The sequence below is a fragment of the Passer montanus genome, unplaced genomic scaffold (genome assembly GCF_014805655.1).
Source record: "Passer montanus isolate IOZ18808 unplaced genomic scaffold, ASM1480565v1 scaffold4, whole genome shotgun sequence".
Taxonomy (NCBI): domain Eukaryota; kingdom Metazoa; phylum Chordata; class Aves; order Passeriformes; family Passeridae; genus Passer; species Passer montanus.
This window is the reverse complement of record NW_024368818.1, coordinates 18,588,267-18,610,886: the sequence shown is the minus strand read 5'-3', so window position 1 is coordinate 18,610,886 and position 22,620 is coordinate 18,588,267. Positions and strand designations below refer to the sequence as shown.

At 47.6% G+C, this 22,620-nt stretch overlaps 1 protein-coding gene across 5 annotated transcripts in view; it reads right to left on the bottom strand.

Moving 5' to 3' along the window:
- Nucleotides 1-1,564: 1,564 nt before the first annotated feature.
- The window catches only part of GAB2 (GRB2 associated binding protein 2), a 93,349-nt gene continuing 72,293 nt past the window's right edge, over nucleotides 1,565-22,620 (bottom strand). Inside the window, exons 3-10 of one of the 5 annotated variants that reach the window (XM_039718289.1) lie at nucleotides 18,842-19,082; nucleotides 15,582-16,180; nucleotides 14,444-14,538; nucleotides 13,438-13,720; nucleotides 12,350-12,440; nucleotides 10,946-11,048; nucleotides 9,973-10,098; nucleotides 1,565-8,404 (exon numbers count right to left, since the gene is read on the bottom strand). In XM_039718289.1, the coding sequence (XP_039574223.1) occupies nucleotides 8,261-8,404; nucleotides 9,973-10,098; nucleotides 10,946-11,048; nucleotides 12,350-12,440; nucleotides 13,438-13,720; nucleotides 14,444-14,538; nucleotides 15,582-16,180; nucleotides 18,842-19,082 (1,682 nt within the window). In that variant the 3' untranslated portion in view covers nucleotides 1,565-8,260. The remainder of the gene's footprint in view (nucleotides 8,405-9,972; nucleotides 10,099-10,945; nucleotides 11,049-12,349; nucleotides 12,441-13,437; nucleotides 13,721-14,443; nucleotides 14,539-15,581; nucleotides 16,181-18,841; nucleotides 19,083-22,620) is intronic. The other 4 variants (XM_039718290.1, XM_039718292.1, XM_039718293.1 and 1 more) reach the window with 4 other exon arrangements.

The following is a 22,620-nucleotide window of genomic DNA, read 5'->3' as shown; positions in this document are numbered from 1 at the left end:
TGGGCAGAGGTGGAATGGGAACCTCAGTGCAGAGCTGTGTGCCCTCTAGAAGATCACAATACTAACAGTGGAGCCTTGTAGATGAGCAGTGGAGTGTGTTTGGTTTTTTTTTAAGTCAGGTGCTGAGAGGAAATAAAGACCCAAAGCTGAAGTGTCACAGAATGTACCATCTTTCCTGGTTTTAATACTAGGCTTCTATTTATTTCCTGCTCAAAGAGGTTGCCAAGTTTTCCTGTTGCTGTCATGCTAGCTCCTTTTGTTACTCTGGAGTATCACCTGAAGGCATTTGCTGTTCTGTTTGCCTTAAGGTGCTTTTGTAGGAGACTGTCTTTAACTTGATGAGATCATAATCTAAGTAATGAAGGCAGATAGTCAAAGCAACACGGAAAATATTGGAGAGGCTGTATCATTGCTAAGCTCTTTCCTAAGTATGTCTTGTTTTTTCCCCAAGATTTTCTGGGATGAGCAGAGGCAAACAGCATGCAGTTCTCAGCATGGATGGCAGCCTGGAGAGTGTCAGTGGTGCAATGAGGTTGACTGGTTTAGCCCCTCTTGGTTTCCTCTAAATATTGGCACTGGACTTCCCTTTTGGACTCAGCCAATACTGCTATGTCTGATGAAGATATTAAATAGTATTGGTCCCAGTACAGATCTTTGAGGAACACTACTCATTGCTGGTTTGGACACTGAGTCATTGACTGCAGCTCTTCCAATGTGGCCATCCAGCCAATTCCTTGTTCATCCAATGGTCCATCCACCAAACTCTTCAATTAGGAGCTGAGAATGTTATAAGGGACCATATTAAAGGCTCTACAGAAGTCTAGTATAGTACGAGTATGGTGTATTACTATCTGTGCCACACCAATTACAGTCTATGCCATATTGGTACTAGTGTTAGTAATGCCAGTCACTTTTGCATATGCCGTATGGATAAAGTATTTGCTATGGTATATGAGACAGTATGGCTTGTTTTGTCTGTCATATGTGCCTCTGGTCAAGGAGAGCCCACAGGGGAGTCCTCAGCTCTTGGTTTGGGATTCCATGTGTGCTGCAGATGTGAGATGATGCTCCTCTTGTCTAAAAAGCTGTTACAGGAGCTGTGCTTAGGGAGGTGTCTTTTCCCAGTTGTATTTTTTTTAAAGGAAGTCTTAAAGGGATGGTTGAACTTTGAACTCTGGACAAGAAGATTTGTCCTTTTGCTGAGGTTCTTTGGGTGATTTGGTGTCCTGAGCTGAGGCTTACAGGTGCTAAGCTGCTGATAGGTGAGGAAGGCAGCACTTGTCCTCACACTGCAAGCAGCAGACCAGATATATAGTATGAAATTCAATTTAGCAGCTTAAAAATACATGGCTTGGGTTCTGGTATCAGGAAAAACCCTAGCTACGTCCTAAAGGGCCTCCTTACCCATACAGGACACTTGAAGCTGTAGGAGACACTTGGCAACATGCTGAGAAGATGCTCTGAAAGCTTTAAAGGTGATACATAATCAAACTTGATCTGCTTATTAGTTTCCCCTTTTTTCCCTGTTCTGAATCTATGCTGGGAATCACCAGGGAGAGATGTCTTTTTATTATCATTCTTTTATTTTCCTGTTGCTTTTCTGTTGCATATACAGTACTTAAAAATGAGATCACCTTCACGTCAGCCATGTACCATGTTTATTAACAGCAAAAAAAGTATTATCTAGGCTTCACTCAAGACCGATTTACAGGATAAATAATTGTTTCAAATTACTTTAAAAAAAAACCAACCAAACAACAACCCCCCAAAGAATAAATTAATAACTTAAGTGATTAGCTGTCCACAGTGATTTGAAAACTTAATAACCATTCAAACAGTGACACCACAAGAAGACACATACTGTACAGTTTGCCACAGATTACTCTTGTCCTTCCTTCTACAAATGGAAATCAAAAAATTAAAAATACTCCTCTTTAAGAACAGTCATAGGCTTTGAAACACACAAAACATCCCTGCGAATCGGCTGCTGATGCAACAGCTTCACAGCCAGGGCTCCAACCCCTCCTCGCAGCAGGTTAAGAAACAAATGGAGAAAACTACCCTAATCTGACTGGGTTTGTTCCCACACAATGATGCCCAAAGTTCCCACACAGTGATGGCAAAGTCATGTTGACTTTGCCAAGGGCTGAGTTGAGTGGGATATAACTACTCTAAAGGTTTGGTCCTAACCCTACGGGATTCATCGACAGGCTCCCCGTGGAGCCCAGGGTCCTGCTCCCTTCCCCCCTCTGCAGCGTGGCTCAACCACCACGTCCATACTACTCTCAAAAAACCCATGGTGTTTCCAGGCTAAATGTGGCAGCAGAATGCTGAAAACTGTGCAAATGACTTTTCCCCCACCCCCCTGACTCAGAAGAAAATCCTGCCAAGCTTTTTTTTCACCTTGGTAGTTAAGGATGAAGGGGTTTTTAATGAGTTTTGTAGAGCGGAATGTGTTGGTGCCATGTATGATGCTGGGCATGACAACAGGGAAGCACCACATGCTGCCAAGCCATTGCCTGCAGATCAAAACAGCACTTTGCATTATTAGATGTCAATTAATTACACCTCATGACACATCTGTGAGGTGGGGAAATAAGTACTAAAAACCTTCATTTTACAAGCCGGAGAAAAAGCAGGATACAGAGTTCACATGAACCCTCTCATCCCACATGAAGATACACTGTGGTGTCACCCAGAGAATGACAATAAAAATGATGGTTTCTTATCTCCTGGTCTGGGGGCAAACCTCTCCCATATGGTCAACCCACTGGCCTACAAACGAACCCATTATATATTAGCAATGGGCTACATCAAAAATTAAGACCCTGCTGATTGGGAGCAAGTCTATTTGAGAAGTTTTTTTAGCTAAAGAGATGGAGCCATGTGGCCCAGCTTCTGTTTCAGATATTACTGGCTGGTGTTAAATCTTGAACACCACGTGCCAGGACCAGCTGGCCGTGGGCTGGAAGGGGACAGCTCTATTGTGACACCTTGCTACATATCAACTTTTCTCAAGAGAAGACACTAAATCAGCAACCTGATCGACAGTACTACACTAGGAGTTGTGAACAAGGAGATAAAATTGTGACTACAATGATGAGAAACCAAGGACAGGCTGATAGAGGGATGAACTGCTCCGCCAAGGAGGAATCATGATCAAAAAGTGCACATCTTGACCTGCAAGAGCCTCATTAACAGCTGCAAGATCATTGTGTACATGTGAGAGGGTTGGGCAGAGAAGAGAGGCACTCAGACTCATCAGAGGTCCTAAATCTGCTTATTGGCCCTTGTGATTTGATGCTGGACTGGTCCCTCTCATTTTCTTGATGGCTCTTTGATGGTTATGTGTGTTCTCTGGCTGGTGCCAGGGTTAGGCTTTGCTCTTCCCCCTTCCTGCAGAACTTGGGCTTCTTCAAAATCACAGCTCTGCTGCATCCATCTCATCTAGACAGCATCCCTCCAATGGGACACACACGGTGGGTATCAGCTTTTACATGGAATGGAACTTTTACATCACCAGGTGGGAAAACACCAACACAATGCAAGCACAACTTGAGAAAACCCTCCTTTTACTTGCCTCCTGGGCCAGAAAGATCAGACAACACCTGGGAACTATTCTAACATCTTCCATAAGACCTGGACATGGCTGTAACCCCCTCCCCACCCAAGGAGCCATGATCATTGGATAGCCAAAACAAGCCAACCCTTCCTGATATGCCAGGGTGTGGAGGTGGCATGGGTTTGCTGAGAGGTCTGGATCTAGCCTAACAAATTTACAGGTTCAAGCTGTCTCCCAGTTACTAGAACTGCCTGTCCATGTCCTGGACAACTTGTTCTGGGCCAGCCAGCCCTTTCCAAGGTGCAAGGGTTGGCCCAGTGTGGATTAGGTCTTCCCACTGTGTAGTATGGCCTTAGAGGTTGAACTGTGTACCTTGCCACTGGGTTTCATGGCCAGAGAAGTAGTCCTGTCCCCGTTTTGGACATTATGGGGCTCTAAGCAACCCCTTGGATGCCCTCCCTCACACAGAGGAGTCTCCACTCAACCCCAGCAGCACAGGGGGTCAGTATAGAAGAGATGCTCCAAGCAGGGTCACCTATGGAGTTGGATTAGACTGGTCTTGAAAAGCTCCAAGGATGAAGGTGGCACCTCAAGGACAACCCTGTGAAACCATGGCACTGCTGCCCTATGAACAGCTCATGGGATCCCCTCAGGTGTCTCCCAGCATGTCCTGGTCCCCACGCATTTCTTGTAGGATTTCTCCTGCCCAGCTCAGAGCTGGGTGAGTGGATCAAGCATTCCTGAACACCAGAGCACAGGCATCAGATTGTCAGGCAGGACGACCCCCTTGGGAGCGAAGTGCCTGAGAGTGGTGGAAGCTCCCGTCCCACCAGTGCATGGCTTCTACTGAGCATTCCACAACCCACAAATCTCTGCACATCTGACTCAAGACACAGGCCAAAGGAGCACATGGTGAGGACCAAGACCCAAACCTTACTGGCAAACTCCCCTGCCTTCTCTTGTCCCAACCTCATGTTCTCTCATATCTCACCCTTGCCAGTGGCTGGTGGCTCAGAGTTCAAATCCATCCCAGTTAGCTCCCAGACAAGCCAAGCCTTCCCTGTCTTTTGGTTCCAATTCTGCATTTGGCCCTATTTGCCAGACTTTCAGCTTTGCCCTGGCACACTCTGCGCTCACACATTATTCTCTTTTGCCAACTTGAGACTAAGCCTAAGCGTGGCATCCATTTAGAGCTGGAAATGTATTTCCCACTGAACACTCAAATGCCAGTTCAGAGCAAATCGGCTCCAAGGCAGCTCACACATCTCACCAGACAGAGGAATGATGAGCAACATTTGCATACTCACAGCAAGGGATACACACACTCTTGGAGATGTTTGCCTTTAAAACCACCTGCTTAGTAATTTTCAAGCTTGGGAAAAGCTTTGAGCCATGGACCCAGTGCTTCATAAAACTAAATATTGAGGTCATGATGTTTGTCCCACAGACAACCCTTCTCCATGAGCACACACACATGCAAGCATATCCCTTTTCTAAATCGAACCATAAAGCTGTAGAGCAGGCTCTGATGTGAAGGCTCAAGCCAGTTTCATTTCAATTAAAATGAATAATTTGCACTGTTCTCAGTTTCCTTAAATACCTGTTTCTAACAAAGGAGCCTGTCATACTTGAGTATCCAAGTATAAAGTGGATGTGATAAACTCGTTGCCTTCAGGACAAAGTTCTTGGCAGTCCGTGTAATTAAAGCAGCTGCTTTTCAATATGGTTTAAGACTAAATACTGCACAAACATTAATCACCAGGGACTGCTGTAATCAGCTTGGCAATCGTCATGGGTGACTATTTCCACTGAAGTCCTTGACTACTTAATGCTTTCAGGAGGGGTTGATGCAGTCATGTCTATATGGCACAGAGTCTGTGGGCTTCTGCTTAGTTTGGTGGTGCTGTTTGCTTGGTGCTTTGCAGGGGAATAGGTAGAGGAATGTATCTCTTTCAGTGAAAACACTGACTTCACTGCAAAGCAGAGAGGGACCAGCAACTAGCAGTTGTTAAGTAGCTGCTTTTGGGCTGTTTTGGTCCTTGGTCTGCCAAATGCAATGGACCAGTTGTTAGGGATGCTCATGAGAGCAAATTATCAAAACACAGTGTCTGAGCCTGGGAAAAGAGCTATCTCATGCCAATGGCTGACCCATGAACAAAGACATTTGTGAAATGTGGAGAAAAAGGTCTAGTTTCTCCAGTACCACAATAGGCTTTTCCAGTCTTAATTAACTCCTTGGATTAAACGTGGGAGTGGGCACTGGATGCACCTAGTCCCAGTGCACAAGCACAGGGTACCCACTCAGCAGCTTGCATTCAAACCCACTGTGTTCTCTCTTGAGCCCCTAAAGCTAACTCCTTAGAAGAAGAAATAGGAAAAAATCAGCTTTCCAATGGAGTGACATTATTTTTGTTGGGGAGATCACTCCCAGACGGGTGAATGCACACTTCAGTGGGCTCTGGATCAGGTCCAATGTTTAGTCTCCCTGAGATGCAGAGATGAAAGGGGCAATATAAATATGAAGTATTGTGTTCTAGTCTTCATTTTGTCAACTCACCAGGCAAGCGCGCAAGCCTCCAGCTGAAGGCAATGGCCCTTGCAGGCTGTAACACACTCCCTGACCTTCATAAAGAATCTGACTGTGCTAAATCTTCCCCTTTGGGGCTTTGGGTTTTTTTCCCTTCTAGTAATTATTATTTTTAGCATAAATATTAGGGTATTTGCTTCATTGTTTCTATAAAAGTCCAACACTTCCATGTCTCAACAGGGTTGTCAGAGCTTTTCCATTAACATCCTTCCCTTTCATGGCATGTGAGAAGAAAATACAAAATGGTGTCAAAAGTTCAAGACTTATTTTACCAGCACACAGCCCTTAAGGGATTGGTATCCTATCCCATGTGGGTCACATCTGGCCCTTTCCAAGCTCAGACCAAGATTAAGCAAATGTGTTACTGCTTAAGCATTAATTATCAATACAACTTGGTGGTGTTGGTGAAACACGGAGCCCACAGTGCTGGGAGGGGTTCAGCTTGCAGAAAGAATAGCTCCAGCTCTTTAATAAATATTATTACCTAATCTTTCTAATGTCTCCTTCATTTGGCTCTTGGTTTGCGGTCAGCCTGTTTATTCGTGTCAGCGCTTGCTGTCTGGCAATCAGGCTGCTCCATGGCAATCATTAGTTCTTCCTGTTTTCATGAGATCATGAATTATTATCTCTTTATGCATTAAACTGTCTCATCTTTCTCTCCTCTCTGTGCTCAGCAGCTGCCTGGTGAGTGATCCCAAAGCCTGGAAGTGTTAAGGATGCTGGCAAGGGACAACAGCAGACTCCCACCCACAAACAGAGCCTAGGGCCATTAATGTAAGCGTGCCCCAGTTTTCTGTTGAAGAAACATTGCTGAAGATGAGGGGAACACAGTTCAGCCTTTTGCACCCTCCACAAATCAACCACAATGCTACGTTAAAGCTCATACTGAAACGCCCTGCCCTGACTCTCCTGACCAACCTCTTCCCAAGCCTACGACCTCACCATCAACCAACATTTCAATTGCTCTTCTTTCTTCCAAGAAACATTCTACCTGACCTCTTCACCCAGGACCAACCTCTGCAGTGCACCACCTGCCTCCTCACAGCAGCCTTCCACTCCTTTCTTGTCACTCATCCTTATGCCAGTCCACATACACAGGGTCTCCAGAGCCTCCCTGTCCCCTCATACTCAACTACAGGACCACAGGACATCTCACAATGGCCACGATGTAGGACTCTCACTCTATGGGCTTCTTTTGGTGCCACAAAAGGCAAATTTTGGTTTTTAGGGTCAGATTCACAGGAATTGGTTTCAGACAGGCAGTGGGCTGGTGCTTAAACTCTACCTTCCAAAGCCAATCCCTCCAGCCCCTTCCAAAACCAATCTCTCCAGCCTGTTCACTTTGTGAGTTAATGGAGAATATAAACAGAAGACACCCCAACAAACTCATGAGAGCATGTGCTGGCATGTATGTGTGTGTGTGATGGGCCAAGTCCTGGGCTCCTAAGTCAGCTCAGTGGGATGGTGTGGATGGTGTGCCAAGCTCCTGAAGGTTAACAACCCCAACCAAAACCTTGGGGGCTGTCCAGCCAGGAGCAGAACAGCCCTCAGAAGTTTTGAACATATTATTTACAAGAGACAGGACAACAAAAGTGATTTCAAAAGCAATGGTCTTTGCTCAGTTTTGGGACTGGGAGGAGGCAGAGAAGAGGACAACCATAAGGAGTGGAGAATCAGAGCTAGGCAATGATATCCTATGGGAGATGCTGCAAACCTGCGTGGCATGGTTTAGGGTACGATATGGAAGAAGACGGGGAGAGATGATGCAGTGTTAGCACATACAAGGTGGCTTTAATAGCTGTAAGGAAAAGATGTGTAGGGTGAAACCTGGTATTGCTAAGTCAAAGTTCCTGGATAGTGCATCCAGCAGCTAAAGCACAAACCTAGCCACCAAACATAGTTGGTCTTTATCACTGGCAAACAGTATCTGCCAAGTCTTCCCCTGAAATTAAGTTTTGCTTTGTTTTAAGAGAAAAAAAACAACGATGACACCCCCTCCCCTCCACAGACAAGTCTTAGAAATCCAGCCCAAGTGGATCTGGCAGCCCACCGGGGCCGCAGCTGGGGGAAACCAACAGGACATTAGCCTGTTTCGCTGCCTGCCGCAGGCACTACTGCTTCATGCTCTTGGCAGGCTCCGAGGACTGCCGCACATCAGTCCACTCCTGCATGGTGCTCTGCAGCGCCTGCGTCTTCTCCTTGTCCACTTGCACGTAATCAACCTTCTCATCTGAGGCGACCGACGAGGTGGAGGGCTGCGGGGAGGAAAAACAGGGCACCGTCGGGTCACTCACCAGCTCCCTGCTCTTCCCTCTCACTCCTTTCTGCAGCAGCACAGCAGGTGCCACAAGCCCACCAGCACCATTCCTGCTTTCTTGAAGACTTCAGAGCTCATCACCCTCCCTCTAACCTCCCAAAGATACTTGGATGAAGGATTTCAATCTGCTCTGCCTCTTGCTGGCATGAGACTGCATTGCAGTGGGAGGGTAGAAACAGCACGTGGGTCTCTACCTTCTCTCAAACTTTGGCACATGCATGTTTGGTTGTAATTGTGTTCTCTAACTGCTGATTTTTTGAGTTCAGCCTTGCATCTTGCTCATTTTCCTGTACCAGCTCTATTCCTTTTAGTTGTGCTGACTGTACCCACCTATGGCACCAGCTCATTTTCATCCCCAAAACAATAGATATGTTTTCAGGGTCTCCCAAGAGATGTGTTGAGAACAAGGAGATACTTTTTACCATAACTTCTGGAGTCCTGAAGTTTTTTCTAACTTTACAAGCATTTCAGAGGACCTGCATCTGCTTGTAACTGGAGCCGGATAATGCTTTTTAGTGGTCTAAAATCACTTTTCCAAAACAGGATATTATTTAAAAGAGTGATACTTGCAGAAATACTGCTGGGCAGAAAGAAACCATCAAGGGAGAGCTGTCAAATAATAAAAGGACCTAATCAATGGGATGCTTTGCCTAGGAAACAAGGTGGTGTTTGAGAAAGTGAGGCCAACTCACAAATGGTTGCCACAATGGTTTATATAACCCTTGTCCTTCACCTTTCAGGTGTAAAATCCAAGTCTGGTCTAGGAGGACCTGTTGTTTTGAAGGAGAAAAAAATCAATTCTGATACCTCTTGGGATACCTCCTGACAGCTTTTCAATATGTAGTCTCCAGCTGAATTTGTGGTCTCATCAGCATCCCTGAACCCTGCACATCCATGCCTCCACTTTGCACTGCCAGCAAAGCTGCAGACATGCAAGAGAGACTGAGTTTGACCTAGAGTAAATATAGCAGTGGGACACAGAATGGTTTGGGTTGGAAGGTACCTTAAAGATCATCTCATTTCAACCATGCCATGGGCAGAAACACCTTCCACTAGACCAGGTTGTTCTAAGCACCATCTAACCTGGCCTTGAAGACTTTCAGGGATGTGGCAACCAAAGCTTCTTTGGGCAGTCTGTTCAAGTGCCTCACTACCCTCATAGCAAAGAATTTCTTTCTAATATCTAATCTAAACTTGCCCTCTGACAGTCTGAAGCCATTACCCCTTGCAGTGTCACTGTATGCCCTTGTCAAAAGTCCCTCTCCACCCCTCTTGTAGCCCCTTTAGGCACTGGAAGATGGTTTAAGGTCTCCTTGGAGCCCTTTCGTCTCCAGGTTGAACAATCCCACCTGTCTCAGTCTGCCTACATAGCAGAGGTACTCCAGCCCTCTGAGCATCATAGATTCCTGAGACCAGTCCAGGCTTTGGGCTGTGCTGTTGCCAATGTGCATAGAACCCCTTAAAAATGCATCACTTTTAATCAGAAGTTTATAAAATCCCCCATACCTTCCTGTGTGGCCCTGGTGAGCTTGGCTGGAAGTCCAGGGCCAGGTAATCCACACTCCCCGAACTCTTTTTAGGCGCTGGGCTGTTGGTACCACTAGGAACAGGAGAAGCAGAAATGGGGTTTTGCTAATGCAGGGAAGAGACAGGAGAGATAATGAGGATTAAAGTGGGAAGGAAGAAAGAAAAAAGGAAATTAACACAAATCCAGAAATGAAACACGTTGGAGGCACCTTTAAAAGAGCCTGGGTATTTGCTCACCTGCCTCTGGGACAAGGATGTGCAAGAACTGCTGAGATACTATAAATGTTGTATATTGTGCTAACAAGTATTTCAAGCTCATGCTCTTGATTTCATATATCAGAGCAGCTCTGCTGTCTTTGTGCTGATTTTATTCATATGCTTGACAGCAGACGTGGGCTTTAGCATGTCCCTGGAACCACACCTCAGCAAGGCCAGGCCAGTTCTGGGATCTTTGCTAATCACAACCATGCTGCACAGAACACAGATTTCCTCTACCCCTCAGTTACATAGCCTCAAAAATATGCTTCAAGTCAGTAGCTTCACCAAAACAGACAAAATCCCCTCCCTGTAAGCAGTGCCACTCCCTGCTTCTGCTCTGATAGCCCCTGCTCCCAAAGAAACATGATGTCAGCAGCTATTAAGGGTAAAAAATTGAAAAAAATCAACTTTAATTAGGAAAATACACCCTGACAGTCCATATAAATTTTTTATCCCCTCTTAATTCCTGGCAATGTGGGTAATACATGTTTCTGCTCTCATACACATTTAAAATTCCAATGAGACATGTTGTTTTCAGAAGGAAACACCCTGTTTTGTGCATTGAGGGATGCACGTAAGGATGTACTCCACACAGTGCTATCTGAGCACTTCCATGTCATGAGCTAGGAATTTGCAGAGCTGGGGAGATTGTATGTCCTGCCAGAACCATCTACCTTAGCTGTGGGGCCCTTACCATGGCCACGTAGTTCTCCTCACTCTCTCCCGAGTCAGTGCTGGTGATGCTCTGGGAGGAGACAGGGCGACAGTACTGCAGAGAGCCGGCGTTGAAGCTCTGCCTGCAACGCAAGGGTTGAGGTGTTACTGATGCCTGCAGGTCCTGCTTGTCCTTCGCCAGGGAGGGATGGGGAGGGCAGCTCCTGATGCCTGCAACCATCACTGTGACCCAATCTGGGCATGAGAAAGAGCTAGTGGCACTGAGGTTCTCCAGCCTGTCCTTTCCATGGGTCGGAAATCCTTGGGTTTGGTCTCCTCAACTTTTTCTTTCTAGAATTTTTTAATAGCACCTTGCTTGCTATGTACCCATAACTTTCCTGCTCTTATCCACACAAATCAGATTACACGAACTCCTTCATCTCACAGGAAACATTTAATTGTGGAGGATGGAGGGGCAGCCTTGGCGAAGCCTCTCACCTCCAGCGTCACCACAGCAACAGGATTTGTTTACTGTACAGGCCCTATCCAAATTTTTTGCTGGAAAACAAATCCTCTCAGGAGTTGTCTTTCTTTCAATTGGCCAAATCTAATTATACTGAACAAAATAATGAAATCAGCTTCTGGCATTAAAGCACGTGTCTCAAAAAGCTATTTGTTGCCTTTCAGTAAAGCAGGGTCATATGATTAGCTGATAGGGGAAAAATCCATTAGCTTCTCCAGGGTCAGACCTCTTGTCAATCAAACCCTGCTTGCTGCTTCCCAGCGCAGTGATTTCAGCACACAGCGTTCATGCCCTGCAGTCAGTCTCCACACAATCCAATTTATTAGAGGAGTCATAGCAGCCAAGCTTTGCTTCTGCCTTTTACTGGTCAACATCAGACTGTGAATTAGTAGCAGAGCTGGAATTGTGCGAATCCTGTTATTTTTGGCTGGCAGATATAGCTCTGAAGTGCTTTGGTTTAATTTTGCAGACTTCCTTCAGGCTAAGCTTTGCTTTCAAGGCAATCAAAACACGGCTTGGTCAGACCCTGAGAGTCACCCTGTGCTTTGAGATGACTGTGGGGTTTCGGGGGGAATAGTTTGGATGTGAAATCATGCCCCCCACACAGCGTGGCTGAGTTGGTCTGGCTCAGCTGCATCATGAATTGTGGTGGACCACAGGTCCCAGGTCAGAGCCACGGCTCTCCAGTAGTTGTCAGATCCCAGAGACAGGAAATGTCTTCAAGGGATCTTAATTAGCTTGTTAGCCACATGCTGGGCTTTCATGTGAAATCCCAACCTAAATGAATTTATCTTCCTGCCACCAGCTGTGATGTGGGGAATGTTTAATCCATGGCAGAGGTGACAGCATGGCTATCTGTGGATGTCAGTAAGAACGAGACCAGAGAGCAAAGCAAGAATTCATCCCCCAGCCATTACTCACGTTGGTCTGGACCAGGATTTTGTGACTGGCGATTTGAAGGGAAGCTCATCAATGACAGTGTTGTTCCTCAGGTCCAGCGGTGATGGCTTTGCTGGGGAGGGAAAAGCCTTTATTGGGAGGCAGCATGTTCCTACAGTTCAGCATCCACGACTGGCATGAGAGTGTCCCCAACAGATGGTTGATTATTTCCCATTCTACTAATCAGCCTCCCAGCCCTCCCTGCTGATGACAAATACTCCGAACCAAAACCCCTGTGCTCACGTATGCCCAAGCTAGGAGAAAACAGTGAATTTCTCCCTCTGCTCCACAGCCCCAAAGTGGATGGGTAGTCCCAAAAGGGAGTTGTGCCTTCCAGGGAACAGAGATCTGCTAAAAATGCCTAAACCCCAACACCACTCATTAGATATCTGTGGTAACTAATGCATTAGATGGGGACAAGACCAGGCTTTGCCTGGTCTGAACTGCCTCTGTGTGGAGAGTTTTCCCATAGGGGATGGGAAAGGACATCTGCAGGGTAACGTGAAAGCTCTTCTCATCATGGATGGTTCATTAGGTGGAAGAGTTTTATGCTCCAACCCCAGCCCTTGAATGGAGTGTTCATGGGGTTAGGTGTTGACACCCTAGAGATGGGAGCCCTCCTCCTCAGGATCTCCTTGGCCACCTGTCAGACAATGGATTAGGGAGAGATATGGAAAATGTCAGCAGAGCCCTGAAGGAAGAACTGCCTGGAACCAGCCAGTAGGAAACTCTAGGAAAAAAATTGTGTCATCTGAATACAACATTGAGATTTTGGGGTGGAGCACAGAGATGGGTGCAGGCCAAGGGGGTGAAATCCTGCCTGTGACATGCATCTCCTGTAAAGGCCTGGAAGGGTTTGAGATGAACTGTTCAAGCACCATGAGAGCTACATTTGCACTACAGAGCTTCTGAAAGAGGAAGGGGATGGGGGACATCTGAAGGTCTGACTGTACTGGCAGTAGCAAAGTGCACCCTGCCTAAGACTGGACACAACTTCACAGATGGAGTCGGAAGCATTAAGGGAACAGAAGGATTGCTGGAAAGATTTGTGCTCAACCATCCGTTCTTACCTTTCCGGTCGGGTTTGAGGTTGCGGTTGACTGGTGGGGGCTGGATTTCACTCAGCCGTCGGTGGCACTGAGCCACGGCTCCTCCTTTATGCACAGGAAGGGTGGCTGAGGACAAGCCCACCAGGTCAAAGTGATGCGGCCCAGGACTCATGGGGATGTAGAGACTTTGGGCATTGTCATTGGCTTTCTCGGCGTGGATTAGGGGCGAGGAACCAGGGTTCATGGGGACGTAGTTGTCCTCAGAGTCGGTGCTGTGGGAGCGGGCCACCGCTGCCTTGGCCTGCTGGGGCAGGACATGCTGTGAGCATCAGGCACTGCTCAACCCCATCCACTAAAAACCCTTCACTTCATCATAACCAAACAACATCTGAGGGGAGACTCACTCTAAAATCTAAGCACAGAGAGAAGGAATGATCTGTCCCCTCCTTGGACATCAGTTTGCACTGAGAGGGTCTACCTCCTTTGTTTCCAAGACATTGCAATATCCTGAGTTTTCAGAAAGGTCTTTATCACCCAGACCTGAGCATCCTCTCATGATCAGAGTGAGCTGGAGAAGCATGCTTAACCTGGAAAGTCTTTCTTCCCTAGGCTGTGTCCGTGACTAAAATGGAATATGAAAGGTTGCTTTAATGTCATTTCCAGCTCAGGAAATCTTAGAAAGTGCACAAAAGAGGCTGTTCTGGCTACATGTCAAAATTTAGCTCAGCGGCATCCCAGGCTTTCAGGAAGAAGGCAAACTCTTGGGTAGTTTTTTTTGGGTCAAAGTTGCAGGCAGATACACTGTGTGGAAGCAAAGCTCTGCACATCATGCTCGGTTAGGTGGATGCAACTCCATCTGTTCTCTGCAGGCCACCATGGTTTTAGCAGAAACCATTAACAGACCCCTTCTTAGCCCTTAGCTTTGCACAACTGGGCTGTGAGGGCCAACTTGGAACCAACCTGCCTCTGAATCTGTAAGGTGCAAGTGGTGCCTGTGGTGTGGTGGCCCACACCAAGGCCAACTCACCAGGTAGGAGTTGTAGCCATCGTTCATGGACTCGACTGACTGCACAGCGCTGCCACCCCCGTGCTGGGGGTACTCGTACGTCTCACAAGAAGAAGCTGCAACACAACCACAAATGCATGTGTCCCACCACAACTGATAACAAAAAAGGGTCCCTGAAAACAAAATCCAGGCACTGTTAGGGCAGTATCTGCTCTTGTTGATTGAGATGCTGATGAGAAAATGTGGTCTTTAGCTTGTCACAAGCTCTCCGCTATGCTCCTTCCCAATTAGCATCTCTTTGATGCACCAGCACAACTGCATGTGCCATGCAGACCTAACCCTGTTCTGCTGAAGTGCTGCAAAATCCCAGGGGTAAAGGTGTCAGATAAGGCAGATCATGGTGACAAAACTGGGTTAAGGGGAAGCTCTGTTAGAACTTGCTAAGTAAATGTAAAGGCTGGCAGCCTTCAGTAAGGGGAGGAGGGGTGCTAAGCTCTTAGACCAGTCTGTTTACCACTGAGCATGAACTGATCTCAGCCTAAGTGTGGGCATTTAGGTAGGAGGAGATGGAAGAAGCATTTCAGAGAGCTGTGTGTATAATTTACAGTGTATTTTCTCTCCAGACACCTTTTCTAAGTTACTTTGCAACTATCTCATCCTAGGCACGAGGTTTGGAAAGGGCATGTACACCTACAGCCCACCCATGGCCAACGGCAGTCGTGGCTCTGCTGCACTGGGATGCTGGGTTTTGGAGACATGTAAAACCAAGGTTTTTCTCACCCACCTTTGTGAGCAAAACCAAGGCATACATCCAAGCTGAAGTATGTTCTGATAAACCTGGTTATGAGTTGAAGTAAAGGTAAGCTAAAAATGGCTGAAATCACAAAAATCTGGCAAAGGGCTGCATAAGCAAGCACATTTGGGGATTTGGTTTAACGCACAACACAGCCAAGAGCCAGATGAGCAGCTCTGGTGGGCAGAACTTTGCGGATGCTTCTCCATGCCTGCTGAATACAAAAACCAGGGCCAGATCCTGGCTGGGCAGAGTTTCTCTTCAACCCCCTGGCTGATGCCACGTGCACCCCAGCCCTACCACAGCCCAGTGGGACTGATCTGCCCAAGGCTGCTGGATAGCACAAAGCCACCCCCAGGTCCCCACCTCCAAATTCACCTCGGTGCAGTCTGCTGTTCTCCACTGCTGGCAGCGTGTTTCTCCGGGGAATGGTGGCTGCCATGGGGGTGAGACCTAAATTTTCACTGGGCTGGGGCCGCTGGGGTGGACTGCCCCACCGTGGCTCTGTCTGCCCAGGTTTTGGGGGCCGTGGTGGTGGTGCAGCGGGTGAGTCGCTGGCGGCCACAGCCAGAGCGTTGTGGTTCTTGTCCAGTGTAAATGTCCTGGGGATCTGGTAGATGGAGAGTGGGGTGGCAGGGATGTCATAGGAGTCCGTGGAGAGCTCTCCAAACTCCTTGCATAGGGTGTTGTTGGGAGTCTTGTAGGTGTAGACCTCCTCATTATCAGTTTCTGAGCTGGTGAGGCTCGACTTGGGGTGGGTGTAGGAGCCAAAGGAGCGTGGGAGGTCGTAGGCACTGTCCCTGAACTCCGAGTTGTGCCGGCTGGGCTTTGGCAGGCTGTAAAAGCCGTGGAGCTGCCCACCAATGCCGTTCATGCAGTGCCCGTTGCCCTGTGAGAGCTTCTGGACCGCCGTGTCGCTCCGCATGAAGAAGGCAGACCTTGTGGCTTGGGAGAAGCTGGCACTCCTGCAGAGGGAGAGGAGAAAGGGGCTGGAATGGGGGGAGAGCTGGTTCTGGGTGCAGAGAGCTCTGCTCCTCTCTTTGTCACCTTACTGACCTGCACTGCCCAGCCCCAGAGCAATAAGAACACCTCAGACCCCTCCAAACATGCCCATAAGCCACTTAATCCTGAAACACTGTCAAAATGCCTCTATCATAGGTGAGAGATACCTGCACCTGACAGGGCCATAGGCAAGAATGAGCTTTTTGTCCAGACATAAATTGCTCCAAAAGGGCAATTTTCACACCATTTGACAACATCCCTGGGCACAGCTGCAAAGTGCCAATCTGCCAGCACTGCCATTGTGCCTCGACCACCCATCCACAGTTCAGGAGGGAGACTTCATCTCACCTCTGCCTTACAAATGTATTTGAGAAGACCTGAAAAAATTCCTGATGGGGATAATTTCAAAGTCTCCAGCCACGTCATCATCCTGCCCTCTTGCAGGACAAGCAACGGGGAGGTAATAGAAGTCCCCAGCTGGGATCTGTGGTTTGCAGTCCTGACGTGCACGGGGGTGGGGAAGAATGAACCTCAGGGCTAATTTCAGAGCTGTAAAAGCCCTGGAGTTTTCCAGGATGAGCAGGGCAGTGTGGTCACTATATCCATGCCTTGGTAATGATTCCTCAATTTACATGTAGTCATGCCTGGGGACACCCGTCAGAACAGGGGCCAAGCACAGAGATCTTGGGCCTCTAACTGCTGGTTAGCCACTGCTCCTCTGCTGATTCCCCTTAGGTGCTTCCTCTCCTGTTTTATCCCACACCTGGGTCAGGCTTTTGGGGACCACACTCTCCCCGTCAGAAAGGGCTCAGCCAGCCCCATATAAACACCCTCCCCCCACCCCCCCAAAAAAGTTTTGCCATATCAATCACTGTGGTGAGAAAAAGTGAAATGGTTATGGGGAGAGTTTTCACTTGTGGCAAATCACTGGGAAAGTGCCAGTCCTCTGGGAAAAGCCGGGAGATGCTGGTTTACACTGCTCTGGTGTGGTTGATGCTCTGCAGGGACACCAGGGACTCTGTTTCATGGAGCCAGCACGAGATGGCGCTCAGAAATAGGGCTTATTTAGGGGAAAAAGCAAGTGATGCTCTGATAAGACAAATGAATCCCTGCCACCTTTGGACCTCAGTCCACCCAGAAGTGGTTTGGGTTCTGTCAGGGTATTTTTGGTTGATGACTTGAAACATCTCATGGGTTAATTATTCTGCACTGCCTGCCAATTAGCTACTATTACCCTCATTTTATGGATGAGTAAAGTAAGAGCTCCAGAGCAGAAAGGGGAGGGATTCCCAGCAGTCCTGCAGCCTGACCCCATGCACTGGGCATTGATCAGAGCATTATTTATGGCCCAGTTGCAGAAGTTACCACTGGCCAGTTTGTTCCTGCTCACCAAAGCATTGGTGCTTGCTCCCTTCTCCTCCAGGTCCCAGCCCCGTTCGGGTTCTCAGAGGTTGGCTTTTAGGTATCCTCATAGCTGGAGCGTGAGAGGACCATTTTTTTTAAACACTGTTCCATTAACTCTATCTGAAGTTAATTTTTCTGAGCCTTTGTCTGTTGTTGTTTTCTGAGCAGGGAAAGTCAGCTGCAGCAGGAAAGCCCAGTGGAGGCTGCAGCCCGAGCTCTGCTCTGACTCCACGCCAGCTGGGCTCCGACTGTCTCTCCCTCCCTCTCTCTCCCTCCTCGCCTGCTCCTGCGAGCCAAAACTCTTCACGTCAAAAAAACTCGCTATTTAAGGCAACCGGCTGGGTCTGGAGGCGGGGAGTTGTCGCTGGCTCAGAAATCCCACACCGTGCACCATCAGCTGCCACGAAAGCCAGTGAGCTCTGGAAGGGGTGAACGGCAGGGTGGTACACACCCTGCCTATCCTTTGTTTGTCCTTTTTCTGGTTAAGAGCAGGAATTAGGGCCCTGCCTGTGGATCACAAAGTGGTTAAGGTTGGAATGAGCCTGTAGAAGTCATCTGCTCAAGCAGGGCAACCCAGGGCTGTGGCAGGACTGTGCCCAGACAGCTTCTGAATATCTTCAAGGATGGAGACTCCTAAACTTCTCTGGGCTACCTGTGCTAGTGTTGAGTCACACTCACAGTGAAAAAATGTTTCCTGATGTTCAGATGGGCTCTCCTGTGTTTAAGTTTGTGCCCATAGCCTCAGGTTCCTGGCACTGGGCATCACTGATAAGACCCTGGCTCCATCCCCTTTGCACTGTCCCTGCAGGAGAGATACCCTTGAGACTTTTCATGTGCCAGCTGAACAGTTCCAGCCCTCTCAGCCTTTCCATTTAAGAAAGATGCTCCAGGCTCCTCAGCAATTTCATGCCCCTTTCAACTGGACCGAGTATTGACCCCTGAGGTACTGCTAGGGACTGGCCTCCAACTCGGCTTCATGCCACTGACCACCATCCTCTGGGCCTGGCCTTTCAGCCAGCTTTTAACACCACCTGAAAGGCCAGGAAAGCTGGGGGTTTGTGAGGTCACCACTTTGACCTCCTCCCAACCATGATGAGATGAGACCATCATTCAGGACTTTCTCCAGATGGGTTTTGCAAACCTCCAAGGATGTAGGTGGGTTGAGCCCCTCACACCCAGCCCTCCCCTCTGCTGTCCCCGAGTGGGTGGGCCCACAATACCTTGCATTTTCTGACTTTCTGCTCATACACTGATGCAGGAAAAGGTAGTCCTGGGGGGCACTGGCAGACAGGGTGCTCTGGAGGTGGCTGGCAGGTGAGTCGAAGGTGAACAGGGTGGGCTGGCTGGAGTGGGACGGCGCCGAGGACTTGCGCTCTCGCAGCAGGTGGTGGCTGGCACTGCTGAGCTCTGCTGGGGAGGAGCGCGGGGCGTGGTTCATGGAGGCGATGCTCCTCAGGGTGTCTGTGCAGGGAAGAAACACACCCGTGAGTGCCAGACATAGCTACCCCACATCCCCTGTTCCCAGGGTTTTCCTCACATAAATGCTCTGGCATTTATGGAGGTCAGTGTGGTTTGCTAATGGCTCCAAGGGATCCTCTCACCTTCTCTACTCAGAGCACATGCAGCTACATGTACTATGTATGGAAATAAATATTTATCATATTCTACAATAAATCACATTTTCTAATTTTATAATACTTTGTCACATGCTTAGTGGCTGGCTGGGATGCCTGCAGGATGTCAGCCTATTTCATGGGGAGCTCAGTGGGCTGTTAAAACCTGATTTAAAAGAGAGGAGCTTTCACACCACAGTGAGATGTGATTTAAGTCACCTCCATCCCTCTGTGTAAGGGCATTACTGCTATCTCTTTACACTTGGGTTAACTGAGGAATAGGGTGGGAATCTAGATGGACATAATGACAGCAAAGACGAAAAATATTCTCATGTTTCCAAATTCTGTATTGATTTTGTGACCTCAAGAGAGTTGCTGCTTTTTTCTGTGAATAAAAAGTGATGCTCACTCCCTCTGCTCAAGGAGAAACAGACTTTAAAATATTAAATGAATTTCAATGGAGAATATTCCAGAGGTTAGGAATAATCGCCCAGCTACTCCAGCCCTCTCATAAAGTGTGCTTCATTAATTCAAACCACAGATGACTTTTTACAGCCAAGTTGTAAATCCCCATTAAAAAAAAAAAAAAAACCAAAAAAACAAAACAAAACGCCAAAAACAAAACCAAAAAAGCCAAAATAAAACCAATACACTCAGAAAATCCACAAGCTACAGAATAGCTTGAAATGCTGATCCATCTCTGGTTGCAGAAGACCACACAGAAGACTGTCCATGCACTCCTGACATGTGAAAACCACTGTGGTTCGCAGAAGTCACACTTCATATAATGAGTGTGATTTTCAGTTATTTGGTGCTGATACAAAACACAGAAAAAACTCAAATCCCAATAAAAAGGGAAATCCACACATTCTAGCCACCACTAATTTTGGGATTGGTCTCAGGTTTCTCTGACATGACATTCAGTAGTTCTTCAAATTTGATTTCAGTCAAACAAGCTCCAACACAAGGATGAGGGACTTTTTATAGATTACCAACCTCTTTTTTTCTATTCTTTCCTTCACATTCCAGATCCTACCAGAAATTTTGCACCTGATTCCTTTATGCTGCAGAGAAATGAGTTCTCTACAAAGAACTCATTTCTGTAGTGGCTCGGACAAGGAGAAGCCCCACACAGGGTGATTTTTCACCAACTTCTGAATCATGTCAAGATACAAAATCAATCTGTCTGCTGCTCATTCACAGCTGCTACATTTTTTCCCTGGTGTTACTGCAAACTTCACCCAGTGCACAAAACGTACATTAATAAAAGCCAAAGAGCCTGGCTTGACTGTGTTGTTTGGTTTGTGCTAAACAAAGAAAGGATCGATACTTAACATTGACATTAATGGTGGGGGATGACAGCTTAAAACTCTGATTCTTGGCTTTTTTGCATGGGCATTAAAGATCCCCTGGGGCTCTTCATGGGAGTAAATGGCCATCTCAGTGTCCTCGGACAAAACAGTGCCTTGACCCTCATTCTTATTAAATATTTATCCCATAGCAGTGCAGAATGATCCCCATTGGAAAAGGAGTCTTGAGAGCTATGAAAATTCCAAATCGAATGCTTTGAGATCAACCAGGATGAGAGATCTCAAACCCACACTGCCATCAAAAACAGGGGTGCTGCACCCAAAGTGCCCCTCGGGAGCCCCATCTTGCCACCTCCCGAATCAGCACCAAGAACTGCCCATGGCACTGTGCTTTGGCCAAGACTCTTTGGGCACGGTGAGGATGACAGGTTGGTGTTGTGCTCCCATCCCAGCATGTAGGTCACCTCTGGGGACAACTATGAACTGCATGGTGTTGGGTTCCCTCCAATAGCTCTGAGGTGTCCTCTCACACTATCCCTGCAGGCTCTGCACTTGCCATTGCATCAAAATATCATGGCAAGGCAAAATACACCCAGGAGTTATAAATAACACTGATTTATTTGTGCAAACACAGCCTGAGGGGAAAAATGGGGCTGCACAGAGGAGACAGTCCCCAGCAACACCCCAGGGCACAGCAACTTCAAATGATAGCACTTCAGGGAGTCCTGGCATTCTGCACTGCCAAGAGACCTTAAACTTTCCCCAAAAATCAGTCTGATCTGGGGAAAGTGGAGAACACGGTGCAAAAGATGCACTCATTGAAATCAGGATGAATTACTCCACGGTTACTCCAACCACATAAATGAAAATGGGGGATGAAGGGGGGCAGGAGGCAATGCCGGGTAAAAGCATGTCACTTCCCTGGGGAAAGCCTCTCTATTGGCATCCTCATCGATTTTCAAAATGAATTCCCAGCTTGCTTCCCACAGCAACCCGGCCACTGAGAGCATTAGTGGGAGCCAATTCAGGACTCATGTACTCCATTAGGTCTGTGAGATGAACTCCATAATAGTAGGTGAGAGATAGATTGCTTTGCAGGGCTGGGAGGATATAGAAGGGCTGGGAAGATAAATCCTGTTGAAGAAGACTGCCAAGATTGGACTGGATTTTTTATGTTGTGGGGTTTATTGGAACTAGAATAAAGGACAGCTCATGTGTCCAGGTCACACATTGACAGCAGGTCCTGCTGGAGGGCAGGAAAGGAGGCAAGAAAGGAAATCATGGCAGAAAAATAGTATTTGAAGACTAGCACATTCCAAGGGAAAAATCAGGACACCACATCAAGTTAAATGCAGACAGATCCCCATGAGGGTAATAGAGGCACAGAGGATGAATACGAGACAGAGATCCCAAAGCCATTTCAACTTGCCATGCTGCAGCACCCAGCTGCCAAGCAATGAGGACAAACACTCCTTTCCCACATCCCTGCAGTACTCTTAGTGAATAAGCTCCATGGGATCCCATCTGGATGCCTCCAGGCAGAGGTCCCACCTGCATCATGACCAAAGATACTCAACTCGAGCTCCCCACAAGCCAAAAAGAATGATGATTCTCAATCCCTCATGGCCATCCACCTTGGGGCCATGGATAAACCCAGGACCATCCATCATTTAACAGCGCAGACGTAACCCTCTAATCCTTTGGCTTGATGTTGGTATCCTGAGTTTATGTTCAGGGAATGTATCAAGTACAGCCAAGGAGGGATAAGATCCTGTGCAGTTCCTACTGCCATTCCCAGGGGAGACAGAGTTAAAGTTATGTAGTGGGGCCATGTGGGAAGTGTCATCTTAACCCCATGTTTCTTGGCCAGTTCTCTTCTGAGTTTGGGGAATTGGACTCTCACGGTCTGGAAAAGGCAGTGTTGGACGCCCACAAGTTAAAATCCAACGTCAGCAGCATGATTTACACAAATACATCTTGCTGGGCTCAGGCTGCAGCTGTTGAACTGGTCCCTGCAAGAAGCCAGCAGCTCTGTGGGGACAAACCAGCACAGCCCTGCAATTCCCCATGATGTCA